General features: G+C 42.1%; 1 protein-coding gene across 1 annotated transcript in view; it reads left to right on the top strand.

Moving 5' to 3' along the window:
* The first annotated feature begins 4,162 nt into the window (after positions 1–4,162).
* ESR2 (estrogen receptor 2) overlaps positions 4,163–19,448 on the top strand; it is a 68,684-nt gene continuing 53,398 nt past the window's right edge. Inside the window, exons 1-3 of the mRNA XM_038544913.1 lie at positions 4,163–4,272; positions 16,164–16,619; positions 18,486–18,658. Of these exons, the coding sequence (XP_038400841.1) occupies positions 16,201–16,619; positions 18,486–18,658 (592 nt within the window). The 5' untranslated portion in view covers positions 4,163–4,272; positions 16,164–16,200. The remainder of the gene's footprint in view (positions 4,273–16,163; positions 16,620–18,485; positions 18,659–19,448) is intronic.

Raw genomic sequence — 19,448 nt, 5'->3', positions numbered from 1 at the left:
CAAAATTTATCTTAGAAACCCTATTCATGGGCAGCTGAAATAGCCTGGCACATCTCATTAGTAATCCCACCTTCCAATTCATCACCTCCAAATAGAGGTACGGTGGCAGGTGCAACCGATCTTTCTCTTTTCTCTTATTAATTCCGTAAGTTTAGGGTTACATCTCTCAGATCCTCTTAAAACAGAACAATTTATACTTACACATCATGAAGAAAGAGCCTGATCCTATTATCCTCTGGAGCAGTTAAGAGCATCCCAGGACTTAAGTCCTCCCTCTTGGCCTCAGGCTCAGAAGAGAAAGAGCACCAATCCAAAGCCATCCTATCTCCCCTCCTCATCAGTTTTTGCTTTCTTGCCTTCAACAAAGTTTTGTTTTGCCTTTTAGTAGGTTCTTTACCACCAGAAATATTTCCCCTTTCCTTCTGATCTTTCCAAGTTGGAGCCTTCCACAGGTACTTGTTGAATGCCTGGGTGGAACTAGGTGGGTGCTATGGGTGCTATCCTTCAGTGAGGGAAGCTAGAGATACGAGATGTATACCATACACGGTGCAGGGGGTGTGGACAGGCAGGGTAAATGCTGTATGTGGGGTGCAGTGTGCACATGCCACTGGGCTATCTCAGTCTTCACCTAGGCTTTGGGATGGGTAAGACTTCACTAGACAGAAAAGGGGCGGACTGAAAAATTTTTTTTTAATTTTTATTTATTTATGATAGTCACACACACACAGAGAGAGAGAGAGAGAGAGAGAGAGAGGCAGAGACACAGGCAGAGGGAGAAGCGGGCTCCATGCACCGGGAGCCCGACGTGGGATTCGATCCCGGGTCTCCAGGATCGCGCTCTGGGCCAAAGGCAGGCGCCAAACCGCTGCGCCACCCAGGGATCCCCGGACTGAAAAATTGAGGATGGTGCACCCAGATAGAGAGCCTTTCTTTCCTCCTACAGCAGAATGGACCTGTCCTATGCCAACCTCCTTTGCTTTCTTTCCCAGGTGGCACTTAGCTCATCTTGCAAGCTCATTAGTGTAATCATAAATGCTAGTAAATTAATATTACTCATCATATGTAACATGATTGAACTTTAACAATCCAATGCTTCAATCCCAACTGATGACTGAATGGGGAGGACTTTAATCCCTGTTATAGAATATTTGGGAAGAGGAAGACCTTTTGATGTCATACCATGTAGGTGCTTCCTTAGGGAGGTCACGAGTGAGGTGGACATGAGATTGGGATCTTCTAACAGAGGCATGGTCCTTAACACTAGATTTCAGAATGCTTTTCAGTCTATTCATTGGTATTAACTGTCTCAAAAATCCCTTCTTGTTTTGGAATAATCACCTTCCCTACTCATTGCATTAAACCAGGCAAAGTAGGAATGTCTGGGTGAGTCTCACATCAGGCTCCTTGCGAGAAGCCTGCTTCTCCCTCTGCCTATGTCTCTGCCTCTCTCTCTATGTATCCTCTCATGAATAAATAAATAAAATCTTTAATAAAAAGAAACAGGCAAAGCTTCCATCCCTAAGGTCCCATTATCTTTCTCCATCCACAGGATGAGTCAGAAGGAAACGTACTCACTACCATTCATTCTCTTTGTTTAATATTTCCTGCAGTGAGGTTTCCTTGTGTAACAAACCACTTCTGTGGGTGTTTGAGGGTCTTTAAAAAGAGAACATGCTGTTCCCATGAGTGGAACGCCTTCTGAAGGAAGAGTCACAGCGAGCACAGAGCTCTAGTTCTGGGATTTTGAGGCAGGGCTCGTCCTTGGGAGATCTAGTGTCCTGATTCAAGCCATCTTCATTTCCAATTGATTGAAGTCCTGGTATGGAGGAGAACAGAGTCTTGGGCTTCTACCTGGTTTCAAGTCTTAGCCACAGACTGGCCATTTTTTCAATGGTAAAATGGGGATACTTAATAATAGAATTTCCCTCCTAGACCTATTGCATATAAAATGAGATAACATGCAGACAAGTAGGGCATGGCTAAATGCCTAATAAGTGGTAGCTGTCAAAGAAAGCCTTGCTGCTACTGGCTCCTTCCTTACTATGTGTGGCTCTAGGTAGTTGATATAAGCTCTGCGAGCCAGTTTCCTCATCTGAGGAGGGTTAACATTACCAGTTCACAGAGCTCCCATGTCGATTAAATGGGATGTGGTGCAAGCACTTCTTTGCACACTCCCTGGCACAATGTAGATACTTGACATTTGTCAGCTTTCTTCACCCTCACATTATCTTGGCCTGCCTAGTGGCTCAAGACTGAAGTTCCTTCATAATAATTTCTCGTCCAGATGTATCTTGTTAACAAGCAAGTACTTCCAAATAGAACTGATATTTTAAAACCATCGCTTAAAATTTTCTTCGGTACAAAGGAGGAAGGAGCCTGTGGGCACTGGGTACTATTCAGGGACACCCGAGAGAGGGAACAAGGAAAGCCGAGATTGGCAAAGCATCTTGTCTCTATAGTCTTACACAGGTGAAGCTGGTCAGCCGCACACCCTCCTGTTCAAACTAACTTCTCTGCCTCCAGGATCAGGAAACCCTGCCTTACAACCTGAGAGCATCCAGGAGTCCCTGCTTTAATGAAAATTGAGGGCGTGGGGCAGTAGAGATTGTATCTATCCACTGTTTATAAAGTGGGTGGCTCTCCACATTTGGAGCCTGCTTTCACTACCTGTGGACCTCACTCTCCTAAACCCAGAGCACACTAGAGTCGGCTTGGGCCATTTTTGGCTAAACCCCAACACTTGAGGCAGGCATTGTAAGTTTCCCTCCAGATGCCCTCTTGGTCTTCTTTTATCAGAGATCTGGAGTCACAACCAGATCAAGAACCACGTCCCTTATGCCACGTGTATGGATAGTTTGATGATTAATTAGACACAAATGTGGCACTGGGGTCTGAGAATGGCTTATGGGACATATGCAACTTACCATTGGATTTTCGCCACCAGTGGCTGCCCTAACGCCAGGTGCTGCTTAACGACTAGGGAAAGTCCTCAGGCTGTGGGCTGTGCTGCAGGGTGGGCGAGGAGAGCTTGGGGACTCCGCAGACCTGGGGGACTGGAGCTGCCACCAGGGGGCTCAGGCCTGCAGGGAGCTCCACGGAGGCCCTGCGGAGGGAAGAGGGGCGCCGCCAGCGGCAGAGGCAGATGTCCCCCCAGCTGCCTCTTTTGGCAGCGGTGAGTGAGGAGGTTCCTGGGCTCCTTGCTCTAAGGCGAAAGGCCTCCCCAGCCGGCCGCTCAGAACCCGCACCCGCCATCTACCTCCACGGCCTCGTGGCTTGGCCTCTCCAGGGGCACGAACCTGCCCTTGGGCCCCGGACTGAGAAAACCCAAAGCCTCTCTAGTTTCACCACTGGATTCTTAAGAGTCAGATTTCTGGGGGCACCTTCCGTGGTTGAGCCTCTGCCTTCCGCTCAGGGCGTGATCCTGGGGTCCCGGGATCGAGTCCCACGTTGGGTTCCCTGCACGGAGCCTGCTTCTCCCTCTGCCTGTGTCTCTGCCTCTCTCTCTGTGTGTCTCTCATGAGTAAATAAATTCTTAAAAAAAAAAAAAAAAGTCAGACTTCTGTATTTAAATGACCCCGAAGCATCCACTGACAGACCCACGTGGGGCACGGTCTAGGGACGTGAATCTTCAAAGTGTGGCCCCCCCACCGGGCAGCATCCGTTTGGGCTTGGTCCTGCACCGGGTTGGAAATGCGCATTCTCAGGCCCCGCCCCAGACCTCCCAAACCCAGGCCGGCGGGAAGGGCGCCTCGAGTGCTCGCTCCCCGGGGCTTCTCCCTCCGCCCAGGTGAGTGTGGATGGCGAGACACGGGGAGTCCGCGTCCTCCCGAGATTTCTGGGCAGCCGGCTCGGTGGTCACGTGGGCTCTTGGAGGCTTTCTCCGCCGCCCCCGGGTCTTTAAAAGGGAGGAGAGGCTCCTCGTTAAGTCGTTGGTGATCTTTGCAGCGTCTCCGGCTCCTGGACCTGTTGAAACCGGGTTCGCGCCCCTGCAGCCAGGCAGCCCGAAGCGCCGAGGGGGCGGGGACCGCCGGGGAAACTTGCGGTGGGTGGGAGGGGGCGGCGGGAGCGCGGAGGGGGACCGCGGCGGCGGCGGGCGGCGGGCGGCGATCCAGCTGCGCTCGGGCTCCGGCTCCGCTCCGGCTCCGCTCCGGCTCCGCGCCGCGCGGTGGGCGCGCTCTCCGGCCCCGGGACCGCGGGGCCCGCGGCGGGCGGCTGCTCCGGGAGAGGCCGGGCCCGCGTGACAGAGACCCCTGGGCGCCGTGCACCTGCAAGGTAAGGGCCCCCCGGCCGGCTCGAGGTGGGACTGTCTGCTCCTCTGTGTGAAAGCCAAGGATGCGAAAGCAGCAATATTGAGAACAATGACAGACCCCCGCCTCCGCCCGAAACCACTTGTCTTGAAAACTATAGGAAACAGAAATTTCACGCTCTAAGTATTTTCACTCAAGACGCTGGCAAGTTAATTTAATTAGTTTGTGCCTGTAAACTCCGGATTGATACGTGTCTTTTTGAAAGAAAAAAACTCTAGATTTTTTCTTTCTTTCTTTTCTTTCTTTTATTTTTCTTTCTTTCTTTTCCTCTTTTTTTTCTTTCTTTTCGTTCTTTCTTTCTTTCTTTCTTTCTCTCTTTCTTTCTCTCTTTCTTTCTCTCTTTCTCTCTTTCTCTCTTTCTTTCTTTCTTTCTTTCTTCTTTCCTCCTATGGATTTCCCGAAAAAGGGTGAAATGATGAGCGTGGGAAAGTTGAACGAGGACTTCATGCTTGAGTTTTGTGGGCCTGGGAAGGTGTACGTGGATCAAGCAGGTGACCGGTGTTTTAAATGTATTAAGTGCCACTGCTCAGTGATATAAAAAACAGATTTGCTTCTGTCCTGGGTGAACTGAGCAAGATCTAAGATCTGGTCTGTTTTATTTGCTGAAGAGGAAGCCAGCTGCTCTTCTCTTGTCCCTTTGTGTTACCATTCGTGCCTGATTCATTTCGGAAGCCTAAAATTAAGTCAAGGGAATAATATTTTTTTGTAAAAAAAATTTGGGTTTGAGTGAATTTCTATTTAGGAAAACCAGGTTGACTCAATTTTACTAGCTTTTTAAAAAAGCAGCTTTGTGCTTTGGTGTAGTACACAACCCTTTGGAGGTAAGATTTTTGCCTTACTAGACTTTTAGTATTTTCATGGACATGCCATTGGGAATTTTTACTTTTAAGTTTCTGAACTCACAGTGGCTATTATATGTGGAGAAAGGTATTCGTTACTTAAGTGAACATGTGGAAAGAAAGGTTTCTGCCGTTAAGTATTGTAAAAAAGTATGTGTTCTCTGACTATGACACTTCTTCTTTGCCTTTTATTTTTTCTGCAGAAAAATCTATATTTCTGCATATACTCAAGAAGAGGGAGAATGTAAGGTGTTAAAGCATAATCTTAGGATCCATTTTACATTCAATCTTCTTTTTTTCAGTTGAATTACTGAAACATTCTTATTTCAAAAACAGCCAGTCTCCTGTAACTCTTAAGACTTGAAAATCTCTGAAATCTATTAAAAACACAGAATACATTTCATAGTGGTTCTGAGGGACTCAAATGAATCTAATGACCTTTTCTATTCCTCAGTTTACTTATAATATGGAAAAGGTAAAATTTAGTAGTAAATTTAACCCTTCAAAACATAATTAACATCTAATAGATATTGAAATGTTCATTTTTAAGAGTAAAACACTACAGTTTTCTATATATCTATATTCAAGTAATGGTGCAAAATACATCTGATAATTTTAGTTTATGTTTTGAGCCACTTTATATAATACTTGTAAATATGTAATGATTATATAAAACACTGAAGGCTGAACTTGAATCATTTACTGGTAAGTTTTTTCCTAATTACATCTAGAACATTGAGAACTGTATACTTGAATGTTACACTTCATAATTTAGTGGAAATGGACATTATAGCCATTTTAAAAAGGCAGGTTCCTGGCAATATAATTTATATACAGTAAAACCTAGCCTCTTTAGGTTACCCTTTATGAATTCTGACAGTTGCAACATTTATATAATCACTTCTACAGTCAAGACCTAGAAGAGTGCCATCACTCCCAAAAGTCCCCTTTGTGTGTTTGTAATCAGCCCCCCCACCCATCCTCACCCCCTGAAAAATCACTGAACTGTTCCCTAATTTTACTGTTCTGTTCTTCAGTATGTTTTTACCCAGAAATAATTAATCTTCCTATGCTTTTTGCAAAAGAGAATCCCAGTCTCCCTCAACCCCCCTTTTTGTTGGGATGAGTCAGGTTGTGGTATTTTTGTTTTACTCCTTATATACTTTGGAATGAATTGAGGCAAAGAAAAGCTATTTTGCAAATGGGACTGTTAGGTTCCCATTGGGCTAATAGATTTCATTCTTAGCACATTCGGATTCCATTGTGGGCTAAGTCTTTTGTTCTGGTGTGCATCTGGATTATCACCAACTGAATACAGGGTTTTTAAAAAGAAACATTGGTCATTTATGTAATATTAATAGAATGTATTGTATTTATATAACTAGGCATTTAAAAAATACTTTTATTATATTTGAGAGTACAAAAGTTACCTGAAATTACGTACGATTAATTAGTGAGGAGCAGAAAAGTAATTAAAAATGGCAATCTGGAGACATTGAAAATCTAATATAGAGTGATTGTGACTTAAGTTAAAAAATACTGTCCTTATTAAGAGTTGAGGTCTGTGCCCAATTTATGTGTTGATGTCAGAGTTTTTCCATTTCTGTGCTCATGCTTTGAAATCTAGATTTTCTTGCAGGACATATTCTTTACTGTTTAATGCATTATTCAATTTAGAGAATAGCTAGGAGTCTGTTATTGTTAAGCACTCCTAATAAAGATATGTCAGATGATGTCTTTTTCCTTTCTCCTTTGTGCTATGAAAAGAGGAGGCCGTATTTTCTACATGCAGCTTACCTTTCAGAGAACTACAGAGGCAGTAACTAGGATAAGCAGAGTGGCATGCTGAGGAAGCACCAGCAAACTGAGTGGTTGGCATTCCTAGCTGGAGGTTTTATACCTCTTCATAAATTAAGGGCCTTCAGCGGGGATTCTGGGTATGGGTGTACTTAACAGAGAGCAGGAGAGTAAGGGTCACTGTCAAGGCAGCTTACTGGATTTGGTATGTTTCCTCAAAGCAAGACTGCAATGTTTGTGGGTAAATGTTCGTGTTCAACTGAAACCCAGGACCGGAAGAGGAGATGAGTGCATTCACTTTAACTTCTGCGTTGGTCATGACCTCTTCATTCACAACTGTCCCCTCCCTGTCCCAAATGGATATTTGAAAATGGTTCCATTTCCTAAGAGCAGTGCATTTTCTCTGATGATTGGAATTGGGAAGGGGCAGAGACTTGCTGAAGAGAGTAGACTGATGGGCTCTCCCTCCATACCCCGCCTTAGCATGTGAAGACCGTGCAGCTGAGGCTCTGGCGTCTTCACCATCAAGCTTCCAAGTTCTATTTCCTGTTCAGGTCCATAAGGTCCAGGGGGCCACAAGGGGAATTAGAGTTTTCTCATTTTGGAAGATACATGTACGTTTTCTTAAGAGTTGAATGTGAATTATTAGTGATCAGTTCTGTGGTGATTTTAGTGTTTTTTCTTTTTTTAAAAAAGATTTTATTTATTTATTCATGAGAGACATGGAGAGAGGCAGAGACACAGGGAGAGGGAGAAGCAGGTCCCTTTGGGAAGTCTGATGTGGGACTCGATCCCAGGACCTTGGGATCATGACCTGAGCCGAAGGCAGATGCTCAACCACTGAGTCACCCAGGTGTCCCAGAGTGTTTTTTCTTTTTAATGAATATTAAGTTGATCAAGAGCTGTGTTTTGCTGGGGAAGATTTAAGGCCAATGATTGATAGACAGCCACTGGCATACATCAAGGATGCTTGACACTTAAATATTTTTTATCTTTTCCACAAAATTTTTTGCAGTGTCTGCATTGTGAATGTGCATGTGTGACTTCTGTAGGGCACACAAGTGAGCGGTGTTTGAACTGAATGCTTGGGGAGGTGTGGTGGGCAGGCTCAAGAACACAGAGCAAGGAGAATGTGGCATTTTGTGCTACATATGATGCCAGCTGGCTACCAGCAGCCCAGCGATTTGGACTGGTGTAAGGAATTGTCAAGCAGAAGTTCAGAAAGTACAGTGAGGAGGCAAAAATCCAAAATGGTGGTCATAAGGGCATTTTAACCTTTCTAGAAGTTCTGTCCAACACTCTAGGCACATCCAGTAGCATGCTAATAGACAGACTTTGTCTTCCTGGATGTGTAATAATACCTCACAGGATGTTTCCACATACATCATTTTACTTTATCCTCCAAGTGCTGTGAAAAAATGCAGCCCATAAATGCAGCCCATATTAGGTTTTAATTTCTACTGAAGGAGCCATGGAAGCTCAGGAAGTTGATGTGATTTGTACAAGATCACCTGGCTTTTAGGCAGAGCCAAATCTAGGACCCCATGTACTGCTCTGTCCACTGGGCCAGAATATGTGTAATAGCAGGCCTGGTGGCAACTGCCTTTTTATTGTTTATCTAGATTTGATAGATACTTTGATAAAATCATTCTACTCTTCCTGGATTGTCTTTCTACCATTTCTTGGGCCTGTTTTTTCCTTCTCCCAAGGAATCACTGTAAATATTTGGAATTTTACAATCTTTTTTTCTGTTTAAGTTCCACAATATGTTCAGTACGTTAGAACACTATGTGTAGTCCCATGTGTACAAAAGGCTTTCCTGCTGAACACAGATGGGACTTGAAAGGGCTCACTACTGGTGTGTGTGGTGGAGGAGGGGGACAGAGAAGTCTTTGGACAGAAAACAGTTCTGTTCATCATGAAGGATATGGGCCAGCTATTTTAGGCTGTGATGACCAGTTAAAGAAAATTGACATGCAAAGAAATGCTTAATTCTTAGAATCAGGATGTCCGGGTTCATGTTCTTTTGTTGGCCACGTGAAGTCCCATGCCTGCCAGGCCCAACAATTAAGCTGTTAAGAGACTATTTTTCCTTTTGATACCAGATACTGTGCTCACTGAGTCAGTACTTGCTTGTTCAAAGGAATGTGTTGGGAAAATCCTGTCCTACAATGTTGAAGAAATTTGATTTGGGGGGATTCTTTCCTTCAACTGGTTTATCTCCTTGGTTTAGATCAAACTACTCACCATAACCAGCACAGGTTGTTTATTCACTTTCTTAGTCTTTGGGTGGAGACTTTTGCTACTTGTTTGCTCGTCTATAGGGTCTTCTGCTATGATTTCAGTTCCTTGCCCCTTGTGTCTTTGCTTCAGAAGAGGCCACCAACCCTTTGCGTTGGTGGCCAAGTTACTAATGATCCAAGTTTCCTTTGACAAATGGTTGTCACATGAATCTGGATACATCTGAAAGATTTCCAACCAAAAGGCAACGTGGCCTTTTCATCATGGTCTATCTAGCAACCAGTTCCCTCACATGAATTATTACTGTGCTAAGGATGTATGGAAATTCTAAAGAAATTGATTGGTGTGTGTATGTGAAATCCATCTTCCTAAGCAAAGTCCCCGTGGCACCTAATTGATTGCCTGGATGAATCTTGGCGTTTGCCATTTGGCGGTGTGTGTCTGACAGGTCATTTCAGCATTTCTGGGCTGAAAATGAACATTTCAGTTATAGGTGAAAATGAGTAATGGGATTGATTCTCTGCTCCTGAGAGAGATGTCATATTCATTTTAAATTGTATGTTCACTTTCTACCTAGATAATAGGGAGTGTTATTTCAAGTTCATGAATTTCCATGCTGCTATTCATCACTGCATATTGGTAGAAGCTTTCTGTTTTTTTAAGAGGCCTATTGAAAGTGAAAGATAGCAGTGGTTTTCTGATAGGTTGGTGTGTGGACTTTGTTGAGTTACTTATGCTAAAATGCTACATACATTTCCTTGGGGCAATGTAAAGTTGAGACATCATGAAATTCAGTAAAAACTTGAGTGACCAAAATCTTTAGAGAATATTTTCTTTAAACCATTCGACTGATTTTATCATTGAGTATTAACTTGAAGTCTTGTTCAAATTGTTACTCTAAAAATCACTGCTTTCCTGCTTCATAATTTCCTGAATGTAATGTACTCACCACAGTGACCACACTCCCTTTTGGATATACTTTTATTTATTAAATTGGGCAAGCCATCTTATTTCTTATACCATTTTTTCCCTTATTTTTAAGTTCAAGAAACACAAAATGATGACTTCCAAAGATTACATTTTACTATACATAAGTACAGCTTGTTAAGCATGTTACCTTGAGTATTTTCCTCTCAATTTTTACAATGTGTACTGCTTAAGTTGTATTGTTAAAGGGCTTTCAATGTCTTTTGATGAAATATCTGGCCACATAAGATATGTTTAGATCATATAGCAAAAACAATGCACTAAAATGCAATCATCAAAATATGCTATGAAAAACATAAGCACGATGAGCAAGCCTATGTGTAGGTGGATGGAAATAGGAGAGGTGTTTTCAGGACAGATTGAGGGATAGATGCCTCCTCATCATCCTGACGGGTATGGAGTTGCTATCTCAAGGTTACCAGTGACCTAATTACCAACGTCTGTTGTTTCTTCTATATTCAACCACTCACTCTAACCTAGGTCATTTCATGGATCTGCAAATGCTTTCAATCATTTGTGTTGAAAACCCTTTCTTGATTAACAAAATGTGGTACGTAGATACAATGGAATATCATTCAGCCTTAGAAAGGAAGGAAATTCTGACACATGAGACAAAATGGATGAACCTTGAAGACATTGTGCTAAGAAATAAGCTAGATACTGAAGGACAAATACTGCATGATTCCACTTCTATATGGTACTGAGTAGTCAAATCCATAAGAGACAGAAAGTAGAATGGTGGTTGCTGAGGGGCTCGGGGTTGGGGTAGGTTGGGGAGCTGTTGTTTAACGAGTGAGGAGTCTTAGTTTTGCAAGAGGGAAAGAGTTCTATAGATGAGCTGCACAATGATGTGAATGTATTTAACACTACTGAACTGGACATTTAGAAATGATTGGGGTTGCCTGGGTGGCTCAGCGATTGAGCATCTGTCTTTGGCTCAGGATGTGATCCTGGAGTCCGGGGTTGAGTCCTACATTGGGCTCCCTGCCCAGAGCCTGCTTCTTCCTCTGCCTATGTCTCTGCTTCTCTCTGTGTGTCTCTCATGAATAAATAAATAAAATCTTTAACCATTTATTTTTTATTTTTTTATTTTTAATGTCATAAGTTTGATGTGTATTTTACCACCATGTAAAAAAAGTTTGGAAACTGCTAGTTTTGACAATAGTTAGCATTATATGCTTTACTCTGCATATTTTCTATTAGGAATCAGGTATTGCATGTGTTGATTGGGAATCTAAGTAATGGAAATAGAAAATTCTGTTATGATTAATACATGCATATTGATATATCTGAGAAAGGTATAAGAATACATGTAAAAATGTAAAATATATTACATATAGAATACTTTTTTGATGCTGTATTCTTCTCTAGCTACCATTCCCTCTGCTGTCCTTCATGGTCAATCACTGTTGATTATAAGTGGTAGCGTGTTTGTATTCCTTAGCATTTTACCTGGTCTGTCCTGCCTCCTTTACCTGGTACAGTAGCTCTTTGAAGGCAGAGTGCATGCCTTGGGACTCCTTTAGATATCCTGTCTCCACATGGTACCATACCTACTGAACGTGCTGCTCCCATCTTCCACTAACACCCTGGACTGGGTGAAATCTTATAAACACGTTTCCTCATATTCTTTCATTATAACAAATATTTATTGAGTTGTAGTAGGTGAATAAAAATAATGTGTGCCTTCAAGGAGATTAAAATCTAATCCTACTTCTACCATTTACAAGAATGATTCAATGCAGTTCTATTCTAATAAGGAGGATTAAATTTTTAAGTAATTGTAGGAGTGCTAAGAGTAAAAAAAGCACATCACTTCATGATGCACTTTGCATACTCCTTATGGACATGGCAGTTCTGCAGGAAAATAGCAGATTAGAGTAGGATGATGAATTAGGGCAGCAGAATGGAATGCCTTGGATGTTAGAAGAATGTGACATTACACAAGCTGGTGGGAAGCAGAGGGGTATTGAGTTGGGTTTTAAGAATGTTAGTCAGGGAGCACCTGGGTAGTGCAGTTGTTTAAGCTTCTGCCTCTTGATTTTGGCTCAGGTCATGATTCAGGGTTTTGGGATCAAGTCCTGTATTGGGTTCTGTATCAGACTCCACGCACAGTGCAAAGTCAGCTTGGGATTCTCTCTCCCTCTGCCCCCTCACCCCACACTCTCTCCCTCTCTTGCTCTAATGACTAAATCTTAAAAAAAAAAAAAAAAAAGAAAGAAAGAAAGAAAGAGAAAGAAAGAAAGTCAGTCAGTCTGGCAGCTCTATGGAACCAGAGAAGGAGCTCACTGGAGACAAGGAGTGGTAAGTAGCCTACTCCAGATGCACACATAAGAAGTAATGAGAGCTTGCTCAGATGTTGGCAAAAGACCAAAAGGAAAAGGTACTGTGGAGAAAAAAAAGTGTGCCCTCATGATTAAAGATAATTGGTTGCAGTGGAGAAGTCAAAGGTAAGTGTATTGGGCTTTGTCATTAACAAATAGAAAATTAATAATGGTTTTGGGAGGAAAATGATTGATTTTACCTTGGATTTGTATTATCTAGTGCTGTGTAGCAAGTCATCCTAGAATTTAGCAGCTGAAATAACAAACATAATATCTCACACACATTTTCTAAGGGTCAGGAATCCGGGAGCAGTTTAGCTGGAAGGTTCCAGCTTAGCTCCTCTCATGAGGTTGCAGTCAAGATGTTGGCCAGACCTACAGTCATCTGAAGGCTTGACAGGGGGTGGAAGATCAGTTTCCGAAAGCTCTAACTTACAGAGGTGTTGGCTGGAGGCTGGAGTTTCTTGCTAGCTCTGACAGGAGGCCTCCACAAGGCTGCTTGAGTGTCTTCAGAATATGGCAGCTAATTTCCTCTGGAGTGAGTGATCCAAGGGAGCAAGCCTGGAAGAGACTGCAGTACCTTTTATGACTTAGTCATGGAAGCCACATAGCATCCCTTCTGCCATAATTTTTCACTAAAAATGAGTCCTAAATCTAGCACATACTCAAGGGGAGGTTAGACTCCACCTTTTGAAGGGAGGACTATTGAATAATTTGTAGACCTATTTTAAAACTCCCATAGGTATATTGTTTTGAAGACAAACGGAAATGATCATTCAAATGAAGATGTTAGGAGAAAGTAATTAGGAATATTTAGGGAGCCAAGTTACCTGCATGTGGAAGTAGGTGGCAGCTGGCATGAAGATATTGAAAATGGAGAACTTCTCAAGGCAAGCTTCTTTACCTGATGATCTTTCTCAACCAGTCTAGTTATTAATGGTCATTCTTCTCTTTCCCAGATTGTATTATCCAATTATTCTAACCTTTAAGTTTCCATTTGTAATTTCTTGTATTATTTTGTGTCTTTTCTCCAAAGCTTCTTATGAAAAATTTTAAACCCAAAGGAGAGTTGAAAGACTGGTATAATGAATGTCCATAAGTCCACTGTCTAGATTCAGTAATTGTTAATATTTTTACTTGCTCTAGATAAACTATCTAGTTTATCCATCCAAGTTTTTTTTTTTTTTTGAACTATTCATTGGGTGACATTCTTTCATAAAGAAGAGTTTGCCCTCAACGATTGCATAAACTACAGAGTCTCTAAAAAGGCAGGGTCCAGACTTAATTCTTTTTCCTTAATTACTAATTTTCAGAGTGAGGAAACTGATGTAACAGTCATTTGTAATGGGAGCTTTGGACTTAAATCCAAAGGTACCACATGCATAATCTGTATATAATGCCAGATATTCGTGGGGGTTGTGCCATTTTGCACTACTACCAACAGTGTCAAAGAAAGTCTCTGTTTTTCCACAGTCCCACCAAGGAAGTCTGTTGTCAAACATTTGAATTTTTGCCAAACGTGAGAAAATGGTATCTTGTAGTTTTAATTTTTCTGAATGATGTGGAGCATCTTTGTGTTCTAAGAGCCATTTGCTTTCCTTTCTCTGTGTTCTATGTCTTTTGCCTATTTATCTAAAGAGTTTTTGGTCTTGTTTTCGCTTGAGGAGTTTTAAATGCTAGGACATTTAGCCCCTTGTTTTCTTTTTTCTCTTCTCTTCTCTTCTCTTCTCTTCTCTTCTCTTCTCTTCTCTTCTCTTCTCTTCTCTTCTCTTCTCTTCTCTCTCTTCTCTTCTTTCTCTTTTCTAGATTTTATTTATTTATTCATGAGAGACACACAGAGAGGCAGAAACCTAGGCAGAGAGAGAAGCAGGCTCCCTGCAGGGAGCCTGATGTGGGACTCGATCCCAGGACCCTGGGACAACGACCTGAGCAGGCAACCCAATCCCCTTGTTTCTAATAGAAGTTGAGATGCTTTTTCACCAATTTGTCATTAGTCTTCTGACTTTGCTTATGGTGTTTTTATGATGTGCAGAGATTTACTTTTCTGTTCTGAATGTATTGGTCTTTTTATTGTATGTGGATTTTAAGCCATAGTGAGAAGGTTTTTCCCACACCCATGTTATAAAGAAGTTCATCTTTGCTTGCTTCTGGTACTTGTGCAGTCCCCTCTCCCTCCCACTGCTCCCTTTCCCCCTGAGTCTCCTTCAGAGTCCTTCCATTTTTCTTTTTAACATTTGGATCTCTGAACCCTTTGGAGTTTATTCTGGCATATGTTCTTTTTCCAATGGCAGTTCTGTCCAGTGTTTCCTCGGTGATTTGAGCTATCCCCTTTATCAGATGCCAAATTTCCAAAAACTTTTGCGTTCTTGAATTTTCTATTTTGGGATTTTCTGTTTTGTTCTGTAGTAGTCTGGGTCCAATCAGGAGTTAGAAACTACATAATCAGTTCAGGGGAGTTTTGATATAAAGAATAACCATGATGAGAGATTAAGTATAATAATTAAGTATAATAAATATTAAATATTAAGTAAACTATAAATGGAACCTCAGGGCCGAGGGAGAACACTCAAGAAAGGACAGATTTGGAAGGGGTTTGGACCTCCTTGGGAAAGGTGGGTGGGCCACTAATTAGCAGAGATTTTTGCCGGTTTAGCCAAGGCCAGAGCTGGTCTAAGGTGGCTGGGCAGGCAGGAGGACAGCTTCGGGGGTGCTGCCGGGGAGCGGGTGATCAGCAGCTGGCAGCGTGGTAGTGCACTGGGAGTCCAGGTGCTGTGGGTTGAAGGAGGTGGGGGCACAGAAGGCCTTCACAGTGTGCCCGTAGCACCAGGGGAGGAGGTTTGTGCAAGGAACAACTTTTTTATGACTTGTCAGGCCACAGTCTGGACAGGTGACTGTGGAAAGGTTATCGCCACGCCGTCTTTGCAAACTTGCAGAGGGACCTCGTTCTGGACCCGCAGCGATGCCAGACTCCACTGGCTGTTCTCACCCCCCCAAACCCCCACCTCTGCTGGCACCCGAGGTACTACCAGCAGCCTCTTGCTCCTGTGGTGTCCCTGCAGCGCCCTCTACTGAGAGCGCTTAGCAGTGCGCTCACCGGAACCCGGTAAAGCACCTCCAGGGCTTAGCGTAGGCTGTACCCCCAAGGGTGCATTGGAAGCTGAGAAAGCAATAAATGGATAACTGACGAGGGCACGTTGGCCTGTCTGTTCCTTGTGTTTTATTGCTGGCGACTCGTGTACCTGGATATCTGTTAATGCTGTCCGTGCTCACTGACCTGCTCTTTCAAGGTCTTCTTGGTTATGCTTGTTTATTTTTCCATAAGAACTTGAAAACAAACGTATCTAGTTCCAGAAAGGGGGGGGGGGGAGGGAGAGAACTTGGCGTTTTAATATAATCCTGTATTTTTTTGATTTTTTTTAAAAGTATAATAAATTCTTGTGGTTAAAAACAATTCTTGTAGCTAACCACAACAAAAGTAATAAAGGAGTGAATAAAGTAGCAAATGAGAGTTCCATGCCTCCCATTCACACCCCCTGAGGTTAATATTTTGGGGTCTGTCTTTCAGGATGTGTTTCTAAGCACGTGTGTAAGTAATAAATATGTTTGGACATTTTGAATAGTTAGGCCTGTAGCTGTAACTTAGAAATGTCTTTTGTTTTTCTCTACAGCCATCGTACCTGCCCATGAGTCTCTGAGAACATCATAATGTCCCTTTGTGCCTCTTCTCACAAAGAGTTTCCTCAGCTGTTGCCTCTTCAAGACATGGATATCAAAAACTCTCCATCTAGCCTTAACTCTCCTGCTTCCTACAACTGCAGTCAATCTGTCCTACCCCTGGAGCACGGCCCCATATATATACCCTCCTCCTACGTAGAGAGCCGCCATGAATATTCCGCCGTGACCTTCTATAGCCCTGCTGTGATGAATTACAGTATTCCCAGCAGTGCCAATAACTCAGAAGGTGGACCCAGTCGGCAGACCACGAGCCCAAATGTGTTGTGGCCAACTCCTGGACACCTCTCTCCCTTAGCCATCCATTGCCAGTCGTCACTTCTGTATGCAGAACCTCAAAAGAGTCCTTGGTGTGAAGCAAGATCACTAGAACCCACCTTACCTGTAAACAGGTAAATTCAGTCTTCATTCTGAATTGTACTTCGGGGCATTATTCGAATCACTTTATGATGCAGTGAGAAGAAAGATATGCATCATTCAAGGTCTTTATTCATCACATAGATTACTTAGAGCACCTAACACATATGATATTCTGAATTCTAGAATATCTATTCTGATTTTGAATCCTCATTAAAAAGTAAGCTTGTACATCTGGGTTGTGGGGAGAATTCACTCTCATGACTACCATTTTTAGACATTAAAGATTGAACTTAAATCACCTTTTTCTTGATGAAGTGACATGTTTGAAAAAGAAGTTTTTGCTTTACTTTCAAGTTAAATCCCTCTTTAGTGAAATCCAATTTAGTGTTCATGACACACTGTGTCCAGGATAAAGGCAACTGTGGCAGTATTACTACTTAAATGAAATACACTGGACACACAAAGCCTGAAAACAGACAATAATTGGTGTAAGCTTTTTAGCAGTGAACTAAAATAACATTTGATAAAGATTGGTAGGAAACTAAATGTAGACTTTAGTTGAAATTTCTTGAAGCTCAAAAGAGTATTTGTACTCTTCCAAAGCAAGGTAACGTGATGGTTATTTCCATTTAATTTGTAATGTGTTTAATGATAATTACAGCTAAGGAGGGAAGAGGTTGTGCTGGGAGAAAGATGAGGAGGAGATAAATTTCTAAAACAATCAAAGTATTAAGTCACTGCATATTAGATATTGAAATTTGTTACTTTCAAATGCTGTCGTAACACTTCGAGAAAGCCACATCACACAGTACTTTTATTTTTCTTCGTTTTTAAGAACTTTGTTGGTGAAAGAGAATATAAATGTTGTACATGACTTTTTTAAAGTACTGTTTTTCACTCAGCTTTCAAGGGGAGATACTTTGTTTCTGAGGACAAGATCTAATCAGAGTTCTGCTAATATTAGGGAAATCAACCCATAGTATAATTATCCTCATGTATGAATCAATCATATTTCTAACACTTTCTTTCCAAAAGAAACATGGCCTAGCAAAATTAGGAACTAACCACATGTGCTTTTGGTGTCTGCCGGTGCTGCCTTGACCAGCTGTCCTTTCCCATATGGGAGCTCCTGCCCCTCTTCCCAGCCCTGAGCACTTCCTTCCTTCAGAACCTTCTTTAAGGACAGGCACATGTCTACTTTCTTCCCCTCTCTTCTCTTTTCTCTTTCTTTTCTCTCTGGCCTTCCCTGCCCTTCCACGTTCATCTCTACCCTCCCCTACTCTTCCCTCCCCTTTCTCTCTCTTTCTCTAAACCAGAGTATAGTATCACTTCAGTATAACATAAAGTGCATTTGTTACTCCTCTTGAAGTTATTTTTATTCTAGACCTTCATCTTAAATTGCAGAATGAAAGGTTCTCCCCACCCCCCCCCCCATTTGAATGGGAACTCTGAAAGGTAACACTTGAAAATAACTGCTACTTGAAAATGGGTAGGTAAGTTTAGACCCATCTTTACAGCGTTGATGAATTCCAGCAATGGTACTTCCTGCTGTGGTTCAGACCTGTGGGTAACACTTGCTCTGGTCACTTGTTACACTCAGACATGTGCAACCTGATGGCTACAACTGACCATCTGTAGTTACTAGTGCTCATCGGTGCTGCATGGATGGGCATAGACTCCCGTAACCATTTTCAAACAGCAGTCATTCCCAACAGTGTGATTCTTCATAGATCTGATATCAACAACAAAGGTGCTTGATCAGATTTCTTGGAATATATTTATCATGAGCCCTACAGGGCAAAGAGGTAACTTAGGCAGTGTTCATGCTATTTTTTTCCCTAGAAAGTCCATCTTTTCTCTTAATGCTGTCTTACAATGAATGTTTTCTTTTCCCCCAGAGAGACACTGAAAAGGAAAGTTAGTGGAAGCAGTTGTGCCAGCCCCATTACTAGTCCAAGTTCAAAGAGGGATGCCCACTTCTGTGCGGTCTGCAGCGATTACGCATCTGGATATCACTATGGAGTCTGGTCGTGTGAAGGATGTAAGGCCTTTTTTAAAAGAAGCATTCAAGGTACAAGAGTATTGTTAGCTGCTTCTTTAGTTTTCTACTTTTGCTTTCAAATACTTTTGTAGATGACTTGGCAGAAATTTCACCACTGGCCTGTTTGGTATATAAAGTACTTGATGAATGAATGGTTCATAGGATCATGTGTGTTTGGGGATGGGGTGGATGGTGGAGTGGATTGTTTCAAGTGTAGAGCACCTTATCCTTTAATTGTGGATCTTTACTCCAGAGCTTCAGAACTTGAATGGATCTCTTCCCACAATCATCCATCACCACCTCTTACTGGTTTTTGATTTGTGGTTACCATTAGGTTTGTATATAACATCTTATGTGTATATTAATTTATATTAGGCTGGTGATCTCTTAAATTTGAACCCAATCTTTACTCTTCTCTGCTATCTTTCAGATATATGGTGTCATACTTTACAGTCTTTTATTTTGTGACTCCTTTGACTGATTTTTATAGATACATTTAATTTTACTCCTTTTGTGCTTACTCCTGCTTATGGTTTTTCCACTCAGAGTCCCCTTTAACAATTCTTGTAGGACTGGTTTAGTGGCCATGAATTCCTTTTGTTTGTGTGGGAAACTCTTTATCTCTCTTTCTATTCTGAGTGATAGCCTTACTGGATAGAGTATTTTTGGTTATTGTTTTTTTCTTTCAGTACGTTGAGTGTAACATGGCACTCTCTTCTGACCTGCAAAGTTTCTGGTGAAAGATTAGTTGACAGCCTTATGGGGGGGTCCTCTTATGTGTAACTCTTTTCTGCTGCTTTTAAAATTCTCTTTATCACTA

This window comes from Canis lupus, chromosome 8 (genome assembly GCF_011100685.1).
Source record: "Canis lupus familiaris isolate Mischka breed German Shepherd chromosome 8, alternate assembly UU_Cfam_GSD_1.0, whole genome shotgun sequence".
In the NCBI taxonomy this organism is placed as follows: Eukaryota; Metazoa; Chordata; class Mammalia; order Carnivora; family Canidae; genus Canis; species Canis lupus.
The sequence above is the reverse complement of the archived record's forward strand: the minus strand, read 5'-3'. Positions and strand labels throughout refer to the sequence as shown.